The 12,256-nt window shown below is 40.9% G+C and overlaps 1 protein-coding gene across 3 annotated transcripts in view; it reads right to left on the reverse strand.

The window, feature by feature from the left end:
* The window catches only part of LOC130906725 (protein FAM184A-like), a 54,669-nt gene extending 50,042 nt beyond the window's left edge, over positions 1-4,627 (reverse strand). For all 3 annotated transcript variants that reach the window (XM_057821316.1, XM_057821307.1, XM_057821298.1), the window contains exon 1: positions 4,109-4,627. In XM_057821316.1, coding sequence (XP_057677299.1) covers positions 4,109-4,318 — 210 coding nt within the window. In that variant the 5' untranslated portion in view covers positions 4,319-4,627. The remainder of the gene's footprint in view (positions 1-4,108) is intronic.
* Between the last annotated feature and the right edge of the window lie 7,629 nt (positions 4,628-12,256).

Genomic DNA, 12,256 nt, shown 5'->3' on the forward strand with positions numbered 1-12,256 from the left:
TTCGTATGTAGTTCTTCTGCAAGAGATATCTAGGCGTAGATTGTAGGCTGTTGGCTACAGTCAGGAAATATTGGAGCCACCTAGCCTAGCATCGCGTTTGCTACAGCGTCACAACAAACACTCTTCCCTCTCCGTGTCTCTGACTTTTCTGGCGTCATTCAACCAACGTAATAACACACATTGTCTCGTTGCCGAAAAGGGTGACAAAATCCGAACGGAGGAAAAAAAAACGTAATGCACGAAAAGCGTACACATTTAAAAATCAGTCCTCACTTGTACAAATTACGCCAAGACCATACAACTTGATAGGTATGAATTATAGTGGACCATCACAGTTAGGTAGTAGCATTCTATAGCAAAGGACGTCCAACTATCAGTGGTCAGGGCGAAACTATGTGCTTTAGCGAAATCATCTTCCATGGCTTTGCATGCCATTTCATAAATGTCGGCCGCCGTTTGTTTTCACTGGTGTCCTCTTCGGGGTAGTCCTGCTCTGAGAAAGTGATATCTGTGGGTGATGCCGGCTGGCTGAGGTGCCGGAGTCATGTTATAAGTGTTGCCATTAGCATAGGGAACATGTGCTGAGCAATGCTTGAAAATTGTTTTATTATTTTTTTCAATATTTTCTCTCCCTCCGCATAATAGTCCACGGGGAAACCGAAATGTTGCCACACCGCAGATTTGAAAGAGGCCGGTGCTTCCTCAAAATTTTCCGCTCGCCATAGCGTTTTGTTTTCTTTCTTGTTTCACTTTCACTTCGCTCGTAAGCGAGAGACGGCCTTTCTCTGCTTCTATTACACAGCTGCTTGACAGCGATCGGACATTTACTTGCGGGGCGGGAATTTCTCCACAGCTGTGCTTCACGTCACACACAGGCACACAGAGCTCGACCAATTCATTCCACAAGCGTTCGGAATAAATTAATTGCAAAACCGAAAAGGTGCGGTTCATAAAGGCATATTGAACTGTACAGGGCCAACCGTACGGTTTGGCTTTGAACCGCAAACCGTTGCACTGCTAATGCTGACGCATTATCAATGTGCTTCTCATCACATTTTCTCATAAAGATGGAGGTTTGTCTCTTCTAATTTGTTGTATGAGTTAAATTATGTGGTGCATCTTATGTACATATTTTAATATGCCAATGGTGTTGCAGTTTTCAAAGTTGGAAACTTTTCAGGGGAATAGACGTAATTAAAACAGGAAATACAAAATTAATGGATGTCTCTTAATTGGGATATGATTTAGAGTTAGATGCTTATTACAAAAACACCTATATTCAACCCACTGAAATGCTTTACAATTCTAGGGATGTCCTGACTCCCGACCGCATATTTTTGCACTCAAGTCACCTGATTTTGAGGATATGCCGATACCGAGTTCTGATCCGATAGCGGATAAAGTCTTTTTTTGTTTTGTTTATTTTTGAACAAACGTTCAAACATGTTACAGTACTGTACTGTTCACAGTACAGGTAGTCCCCAGGTTAGGACATACCCGACTTACGTGATTTTGACTTGACGCGTGTCTCATTCTCTGTTGTTTCTCCAGTGTTTTTTTTTTTCCCGCATAACAGTGCCTCCTCCGCCTCCTCTCAGCATTGATGGTAAGTACAATATTTTATTTATCATTTGATTTGTTTTTTTTATTAGGTCTAATTACTCTAAATGGTTTATCGCTACAGTAATTGATATGCATTTCTGGTATCTCATAATATAAATGTGGTCCGCTTTGCTTTGTTGCACTCAGACTTGTTTGATATCACGCCAGCGCTATTTTCTGTTAGTTTCGAGCATTGCTTTCATGTCGGAAAGCGGAGATGAACGCCAGTTAACATTTCAATACGGCAGAGAAACGGTAAACGGTGTGGGCTCGGCGATGCCTCCCCCTGTTAGCTCGCGATTAGCCCACTAGTTCATTGGGCAGCATTCGTTTTCACCGCTGGATGAGTGCAACTAATAGCTGCTGTTTTCCTTATTGAATTGCTCAAGATTTGGACCTTATTTCCCTCTGTATTATTTTGCAACCATTGAGGTATGTTTTTGTAAGCAAATACTGTATAGCTCTAATTTACTTTATAGCATTATTGTACGTTAATTGTCATTATTGTATTTTATTTTCTAATTGCGTGTTCATAGTTTGACGGTGACAAATACTATGGCGTGATCAGTGTTACCGGAGGAAAAAAATCATTTATCATCATGTATTTAAAGGGTTAATTCTGACATATGTGGAAATTTGGGTTACATCACCAGCGTAGGAATGGAACTCTTTTGTAACTCGAAGACTACCTGTACTTCCTCTTCTGCTTTTTCTGGCAGTGTTGCGGAGTATAAAACATATATTTTTGTTTCTTTTGGCAATGCCATTGTATTTCTGGATTATTTTTGTACTTCTTAGCCCTTTAAAAAAACTATTTTTTAAAAAAACCCAATCCTTTTTATCTGATCCCGATCCTCTGAAAATTTTCCGCTCAAGTGGTCGGCTGGGGGATATCCCTACTCAATTCTGGAATCTGGGAGGGGGGGGGGGGGGTTTAAACACTACTGAAACAGTGTCATATACACTATCCAACAGAATATTGATTTTGTTTTGCTAGTGAACATCTCTGAAGTGTGCTGTAACACAATATCCTGTCACATAATGCATTTTTTGTTGGGTTTGACGCCAAAAATATACTCTGTACAATAGCATTAAGATTAAGATTAATAGCTTTACTCAATCAGTAAATAACTGAATGAGTACGTGTGATAATTGGGCTTAATTATAGTGAAACACTTTTGATAATTTGATTAGATAATTCAACCTGCCCAAGTGAACAAAGTTAGGTCCATAAAGGTGTGCTCTAATAAGTTTGGAGTGAAAGTGTTTATTCCTCTATTGATGCTAGTGATGTGTAGTGACATGAGGCATAATAACTGAATGTTCCTCACCGAGATGGAAATGTGTTTTTTTTCAGAATGACAGAGTGATAACTTTGTGTTGTATAGTTCTACGTGTGTTTATGTTCTAAATGTATTTTTTGTTGTTGTTATTCTTATTATGTGTACAGTACTATTGTAAAACAATATATGTTTAGCGGTTTGCTGTCAGATTTATTTCCAATATAAAATACTGTATGTAATTTGCTGCAATAAAGAGAGCGAAAAACTTCTTTAGGCAACAGAAATGGTCTCCTATCCCTATATTTGGGACTGTATAACAAGATTAGGGGAAAAAAATAGCACTGCCTGCTAATCTCTGCACAAAGACGCCATGACAAGAAAAAAACTCCCATTTGAGAACAGTTGGGATGCAAAAGCAGCTGATGTGGTTTAGCCACACATTAATAATCCTCATTATTGTCTTTGGTGCTTGCAGTTTGCAAAGTCATCTAATTTGTTATCATTAAAACACAAAGGGATTTGGTCTATATACATACAACCATAACAAACTGGGGGGTGGATTTAGCTCAGCCAACCAGTGAGACTGTCGCATCCACCACATTAACAATTGACCTGAATTTCTTTGGACCGTGGAGCAGGTGATTTGGCTTCAGAGTGTGCAGTAACCCCAATCATTTAAACCTGCCTTTCTTTGTCTTTATTTTACATAAAAACAAGAATGTATCTTCTGGTCTATGCTTGCCTCCACTGCAGACTTGAGGCTAAGCCACTCACAGCTGCCACCTCCAATCTCCTACTACGATAGTATGCTTTCAGGTACAAAGACTGACAAAACCCCTGCATCCCCCAAGATTACGTAAACCCCCAACCCCTCCTTTAGCCTTTTTCTGGTGGCAATGGCTGCTGCTTTGTGAGAACGTGCACAGGTTAGGCAGTAAATTTGGCCATGCAGGAAACATTAAGAGTTTGCACACACATTAATGTCAAGGCGTGATGGAGATGCAAATGAAACCTTGTATATTTTCAAGAGTCATTTTAACATAACGGCGTTCTGACCAAACTTGAGCATAATATCTGCCACACTGCGCCACATTCATTCAGTACTGAGATGCCTTCACTTTCTTCTTCGGTAGCATGTTTACAAGCAAGGTCCCACGGCGAAAAGAGCATCCCTCCACTTCACTCCACTCAACCCAAACATGCACTGAGCGCACATCCCTCACCTTGGTCAGCTGCGCAATCTTCTTGCTCATCTTCAAATGGAGGTCTTGCGTGTATTCCAGCGTTAAACTCCCGTCGTAGAACAAGCTGGATGTTGACGGCGAGATGTATTTGGATGCGCTGCCGCCGCCGCCGCCGCCGCCGCCGCCGCTGCTACTGGAGCCGCTCGTCGAGGTTCCGTATGCGGGCTGCCAGCCTGTTCCCGTCGCCATGTTTTCACCCAAGTGTAATCCAAATGTTTCGTCCAAAAAGGTGGGAAACGGAGCTACACGCGCATTCCTGCCATTGCAAGCGGAGTGACGCCGAAAAGGGGGCTTCCCATCGTACTATACGCACCAGATGCTGAATGATTAGACGCGGAGACGCGCGGCAGATGCTGTTCATCCGATGGCGCGCATGCACGCACTTTGTTTTTTTAATCGCAGCTCATGGTGCCAACTGTTAATTCAAATCAAACGACGACTGACATGTTGACGCAGGACAGCCCGGCTGCTGGCGGCGTCCTGCATCCAGCCCAGAGAAGCAGGTTCATCTCCGAAATGACGCCTTCAATGGCTGTCGGAAAGTTTGTATTCGCAAAAAAGATTACTTAAAATCTCAAATTCAGCACCGGAAAATACTGATAATAGATATATTGGTAACCGATATACACATGAATAGATAATAATAAATTGTTAAACAAATTGTCAACGAAATTTTGGGTTTATTTTTGTGTTCTGACGTCATGCACAAGCGAGCGTTTTCACCTTTGTTGACAGTTGCCCTACACTGACATCTTGTGGTGAAAGGTTTCACATGCAACAAGCCTTGAAAATAATGCCAGTGGAGTATCCCTCATATTTTTTTTCTTTGACGAAACGAAGCTGAACGAAAAATGTTTGTAGGTGTTAAGATGTTAAAAACGCTGACATTTGTGTCACCATTTCCTTCTTTGACGAGACGAGACTGAATGAAAAATGTTTGTAGGTGTTAAGATGTTAAAAATGCAGACATTTGTATCTAGGGTTGCCACCTTTCAGAAATAGAAATAAGGGACGCCCCCCTCGCGCCCAAAGCCTTATGTGCGAAAAAAAGGGGCATCCCCAAAACTACTAAAATGCATAGAAATGTATCTATTATTAGATGACAAAACTGTATTGTGCAGTATGTGGGCATGGCAGTTTCCTTGCAGCAGATTGTTTTGTTTTGTTTTCTGCAGGTTAGTGAAAACGAAGTTGTAAATATCGTGATTAACATTTGTATTGTCGGTGTAGGTTCACTATCGTCCTCCCCTCACTATCCACTTGCTCTCGCTATATGATTGGCCGTAGAGTCGAAATGCTCTCCCGTAAAATGCCTGTTTAAAAATGTTCCCGTTGTTACTTTTTGCGTTCGCTTAAAAGTGCCCATTTAAAAAGGAAAAGCGATGGATGATACTACACACAGAGCGTATTATTAACAAATGTTAAAGTTGTATAATCATATAGCGAGAATAAGGAACGTCACTGACGAGCGCAGGCACCCGCAAGTGGATAGTGAGGGGAATAGGATAGTACGCCTACACCGGTTCTGAATCCGGTCACGTGATCCATTGACAAGCCAAATTTCTTAAGGGAACGTTCCAGGAGAGCTACAATTCCAGCAACTGACTCGTCTGCATTCTCTATGAAGTCCAGCATTTTGTTGGTCAGCCCAGACTCTGGACTGAAGTACTGGACAGCAAGGGGAATTATCTTCCTGCTCAATTTATTCAAGGCATCGGTCTGTATTAGGCTTGCCACCCGTCCCTTGACATACGGAATCGTTCCATAATTGGGAATTAAAAGTTGCGCTCCGTATTGAACCAATACGGAACGTAGTTTATTCCGTATTTCACAATTGTCCCATGGGGCGACCACTCGCGACTGGCGGCTCCGGTGGCGGGGAGTGGCGGGCGGCGGTGCGCCCAGCCCATGCATGTCTGTCACACACAAATGACACAAACAATAACAAAAAGGCCAGTAGATATTAAAGACAGAAAAATAGTTATCTGCCTGCCCACTGCTGTCTGCCTTGCACTGCGCTCCACTTCCGGGTTCGTTGCCTAGTTACCTCGCTCGCTCTGTTCAGCGCACCGCCCTGCGTGTTTTCAAAACAAAAATGTCTTCTTCAGCAGTAGAAGCTCAGGACACCCGACCTCATCCTCAAAAGGGGAAACGTCTCCAAAAAATACAGTGAAGTGGAACGAGTGGAACCCGTGGCTCGATACAGTCACTGATGATGATTATAAAGCGAACTGCAAGGCAGGCAGGAAAGTTTTTGCAGCATCTCACGGAAGTGTAAAACAGCATGCTACAGGGGACCTCCACAAACGGAATATAAGATCCCAGAAGAGCCTTCGTCACAATTATTTGTACCTGAAACATCCCCTGAGCTTGATTTGGTATGTTATTATGCTCTTGTATATGGATAACATATAGGCTATATTTATATTTACCTTCATACATGCATTGATAGGAGCATAGCTAGGCTATTTCAGTTGCTACTATGGTTGATTATTTTCATAAGCGGATTTTAAGGGGGGGGAGCCCCCCCCCGGTGGCCGAAAAGTGTCATTGCATGAAATTGACTTTCATATATATATATATATATATATATACAGGGGTGCACATAAGTGGTCCGCATGCGCGCATGCGTACTGGACGTAGACAAATGCGCTGGCCCTCAATGGCTTCCATACGCTTTTGCGTACCGATGGCTGACCACTGTATCTGCGGCGGACACGAGAAAATAACTTCTCAAAATTTTGAAGAGGCAGGCCACACTGAGTAATTACTTTAGTGATGGGACGAAATGAGCCGAGGTTCCGAAGCTTGTGTCGAGTAATGGGAGGGGGGTTTCCACGAAGCTTGTAGCGAGGCGCGCTTCATTTCGGCAAAACCCGGAAATGATGATGTGGGAAGCCTCGCCGGCGGTCGTCTGAATCTCGTGAGTGCTTCGGAAGTGATCCAACGTTTGGCGCACATTCCAAAAACAGGACAGACTACGGTATAAATTGGTTAGAAAACGCAATGGCGATCGCCTGTTATCTCACATTTTGTGGATTCCGGGCTCCTGTACTTGTTACTTCTGTGCGCAACAGTGCAACCAGTGCAATCTTTTTTCGAGCCTTGTCCTTTGCTTGCGATGGAACCTGTCCGAAAAGAGCGATCCTCCCCTGTATGGGAACATTTTGATTTGATTGCTTTCAATAAGGTAAGGGAGAAAAACTACTTTAATATAAATGTGAGTGTGTGTGTGTACCTATCTGAACCAAACATCAACAGAATGAACAATCCATTAGTGTACTTGGAGGCACAAAATAATACCTACCCAAATTTATATAAACTGGCACTCACATTTCTCTGCACCCCAGCTTCATCTGTGCCTTGTGAAAGAATATTTTCTAAAGCTGGTGAAATATTTTCTAAAAAAAGAAGAAACTGTTTAAAGCCAGCCACTGTGGGAAAGCTATTATTTCTAAATAAAAATGAATAACAAATTACCCTTAGCACTTGTTGTATTTTGTTCACATACTAAATTACTAACACAAGCACATTCATATCTTTGTCTTAAGCAAATAGCCATTGAATTCTTAACAATGTTGACCTCTTGGGCTTCTAGACCACTTGATGGCGCCATAGGGTAAATGAAGCACCATGAAGCTTTGCTACATGTGCAAACCAATTGGCTGCAAAGCTTCATTGCTTCATGAGGCTTCATTTGGCCATCACTAAATTACTTCCGTGTTCCCCCACCCCCGTCAAAAGACAGACAGACGACAGAGACGTCACCGGAGCTACCGAAAAAAAGGACTTTTGCTGAAAAGTGGCTACAGGAGGTACCATGGCTAGAAGCAAATGATGCTCGCACGGAAATGCGGTACAAAATGTGCCGTGAGAATCCCAATGTTGCCGATAAGAGCAGCGCATTTTATGTAGGGTCAAAGAATTTCAGCCATCCAAACTTTGAAAAGCACGAAAAAAACAGAGAGCATGTGGCAATTAAGCAAACTATCGATGTCAAACAGGACCCCACTCGCCCTATGGACAAGTGGCGGAATAAAGGTAATGAACAGCGACATGCACTGACAAACGTGTTTTTGCTCGCATTTTACAAAGCTCAACATGCACGTTCAATGAGGTCTTATGAGGAGGATATCCCACTTTTAAAAAGGCTTGGAGTTAATGTGGGAGCCGCATAATGCCCTTTATTTTGAATTGGTGCTTCTTATTTCATTTCAAAGTAATGGCAATTTTGTTGTGCCAGTTGATGTTAATCAAGCATTAATTGTTAATATAATTAATTAAAGTTAATTGGCTCTAAGTAAAGCTTGTCATAAATTTATCGCATCAGGCGGGTCGGCTCTCAAGCTCAATGAGGACCAAGTCACATCTCCAGGTCCTCCTCTGAGAACCTGCATGGGCAAAAAAAATATGTGCACCCCTGTATATATATAGTGCCTTGCAAAAGTATTCGGCCCCCTTGAATCTTGCAACCTTTCGCCACATTTCAGGCTTCAAACATAAAGATATGAAATTTAATTTTTTTTGTCAAGAATCAACAACAAGTGGGACACAATCGTGAAGTGGAACAACATTTATTGGATAATTTAAACTTTTTTAACAAATAAAAAACTGAAAAGTGGGGTGTGCAATATTATTCGGCCCCTTTATTTTCAGTGCAGCAAACTCACTCCAGAAGTTCAGTGAGGATCTCTGAATGATCCAATGTTGTCCTAAATGACCGACGATGATAAATAGAATCCACCTGTGTGTAATCAAGTGTCCGTATCAGGGTTCTGTTTAAAGTGCAGAGAGCATTATGAAAACCAAGGAACACACCAGGCAGGTCCGAGATACTATTGTGGAGAAGTTTAAAGCCGGATTTGGATACAAAAAGATTTCCCAAGTTTTAAACATCTCAAGGAGCACTGTGCAAGCCATCATATTGAAATGGAAGGAGGATCAGACCACTGCAAATCTACCAAGACCCGGCCGTCCTTCCAAACTTTCTTCTCAAACAAGGAGAAAACTGATCAGAGATGCAGCCAAGAGGCCCATGATCACTCTGGATGAACTGCAGAGATCTACAGCTGAGGTGGGAGAGTCTGTCCATAGGACAACAATCAGTCGTACACTGCACAAATCTGGCCTTTATGGAAGAGTGGCAAGAAGAAAGCCATTTCTCAAAGATATCCATAAAAAGTCTCGTTTAAAGTTTGCCACAAGCCACCTGGGAGACACACCAAACATGTGGAAGAAGGTGCTCTGGTCAGATGAAACCAAAATGGAACTTTTTGGCCACAATGCAAAACGATATGTTTGGCGTAAAAGCAACACAGCTCATCACCCTGAACACACCATCCCCACTGTCAAACATGGTTCATGCATCATGGTTTGGGCCTGCTTTTCTTCAGCAGGGAGAGGGAAGATGGTTAAAATTGACGGGAAGATGGATGCAGCCAAATACAGGAACATTCTGGAAGAAAACCTGTTGGTATCTGCACAAGACCTGAGACTGGGACGGAGATTTATCTTCCAACAGGACAATGATCCAAAACATAAAGCCAAATCTACAATGGAATGGTTCAAAAATAAACGTATCCAGGTGTTAGAATGGCCAAGTCAAAGTCCAGACCTGAATCCAATCGAGAATCTGTGGAAAGAGCTGAAGACTGCTGTTCACAAACACTCTCCATCCAACCTCACTGAGCTCGAGCTGTTTTGCAAGGAAGAATGGGCAAGAATGTCAGTCTCTCGATGTGCAAAACTGATAGAAACATACCCCAAGCGACTTGCAGCTGTAATTGGAGCAAAAGGTGGCGCTACAAAGTATTAACGCAAGGGAGCCGAATAATATTGCACGCCCCACTTTTCAGTTTTTTTATTTGTTAAAAAAGTTTAAATTATCCAATAAATTTTGTTCCACTTCACGATTGTGTCCCACTTGTTGTTGATTCTTGACAAAAAAATTAAATTTCATATCTTTATGTTTGAAGCCTGAAATGTGGCGGAAGGTTGCAAGGTTCAAGGGGGCCGAATACTTTTGCAAGGCACTGTATATATATGTATATATATATATATATATATATATATATATATATATATAATTATATATATATATATATATATATATACAAGCAATAAAACTGGAACAAAAATGAATGAATTTTTTTTTTTTTTTAATAATGGTTAAAAATTATTTTTTCGAACAGATCATGTGACTAGCACCTTAAACGGTCATTTGCTTCGCATATAATTAAAAAAAAATTTTTGGGGGGGATTGAATGATTTAGACATAAATGTACTACCCATAATATGGCCCAAACACAAAAAGGATTGCTTCAATCAAAGAATTGATGATGCGAATTTTCAATGAAAAATTAAGTGTTCAAATGCAAATTTTTCAATGTCCAATATTTTTTCGCATTCGAAAATGTTTTCTACGAATGAAATTTTTTGTTTTTTAATTGAAGTGATTTTTCCTTTTGAAAATATATATATTTTTTGAAGCAACTTATTTTTTGATTGAATAATAAAGACAAAAGTGTATTAGCCAAAATGTGGCCCAAGCACAAATCAACATTACTTCAATCAAAAAAGTTGATTTAAAAAAAAAAAAACTTGACTCCAATAAAAAAATCAAAGAAAAAAGCTTTCAAATGCATTGCCATGCAGTTCCAAATTCATTTTTGCATTCAAACACATTTTTTTTAATTGAAGCGACTTTGTTTTGATTGAAGCAACTTTTTTTTTACTGAAGCAACTTCTTTTGATTGAATAATAAAGACACAAATCTACCTCCAAATGGCTCCGCCCAGGCGATACTATTTTTGACTGGGGTAACTACATAGGCACGATGGGCGTACCATAATCACTGAATGACGATCTTGGTGAAAAGTATTGCCTAAGCAGCCTGGTTTAGAATTCCCCTCAAGAATGATGGGAAACAAAAAAAAGCTCATTGTCAACTTATTATAAATATTCTTGTAAGTGAATTTTATTGCTGACACTGTGTTTTGGGGTCATCAGCATGTTGTGGCCCCCCTGCCCCAAAGTCAAACTCCGCCTATGCGCCTCCTTTTTTTCTTCTCCTTTATTTGGCCCTAATCCTCTGTCGGACTGGCCCTAATCCTCTGTCCTATCTGTCCAGCTGCATTTTTGAATAATTAAAAAAAAACAAAAAACAATACAATATAATCAGTCACAATAAAAGTAAACCAAACTCCCCGTTGGCACATTAAAACTGTTTCAGCTTGTAAGGACACTCAAATTTACCATTCTGCACGTCCAGTCAGCTGAACTGGTCAGGCTAAATAGTCAAATTTTACGTGCAAAAAATTTGTGCTATAATTATCATTCACAAGTGTATGATTTTGTTTTTATCTATACTTTTACCACTGACATGTAGATCGCTGCATGAGTGATTAGCAAATCCGCTTCACAGTTATGAAATCGAGGGTTCAATCCCGGGCTTGGCCTTTCTGAGTGGACTGCATGGGTTTTCTCCAGGCTTCCCCCCACATCCTGGAAAAAAAAAACATGCATGGGCTGATTGAACATACTAAATTCTCCATATGTGCGTTGTGATTGTGAAAGATTGTTTGTCTATATTTCCCCTGCGATTGGGTGGCAACCAAATCAGGGTGCACATTGCCTCCTGTCCATAAATAGCTAGGATAGGCACCAGCTCCCCGCGATGATAAGCGGGTCGTTAGAATGTATGTAATTTCCGTTAAAAACAAATTTATGATATGAATTAAACTTTTTACTTATGTTCGACTAAATTTAATTGTTAACAATGTTATAACACTAAAATATTACTTGTTTCATTTTTCTTCCTCGGCCAATTACTGTAGGTTCCAAGACCCTCGTGACCCTAATGAGGAGCGGTACAGAGGATGGATGGATGGCGATGTAGCACAATTAAATTCTTTTCTGCGAGATGGCAGGAAGCACAGTGTAGCAACCTGTTGCCATTCATAAAATAGGCTAGAAGCATCGTTTTCTGATATCAGTTCCATATTTGGCACCACTGGCACCAGTAGGTAAAATTTCGAGTAAAATGAGACATGATCATCTTATTCTTTTCTGCCATTTTTAGTTTGTGGTGTGAATATCTATAATTCAGTCATATCTGCCGAAGCTCAA

Source organism: Corythoichthys intestinalis, chromosome 2 (genome assembly GCF_030265065.1).
Source record: "Corythoichthys intestinalis isolate RoL2023-P3 chromosome 2, ASM3026506v1, whole genome shotgun sequence".
NCBI lineage: Eukaryota > Metazoa > Chordata > Actinopteri > Syngnathiformes > Syngnathidae > Corythoichthys > Corythoichthys intestinalis.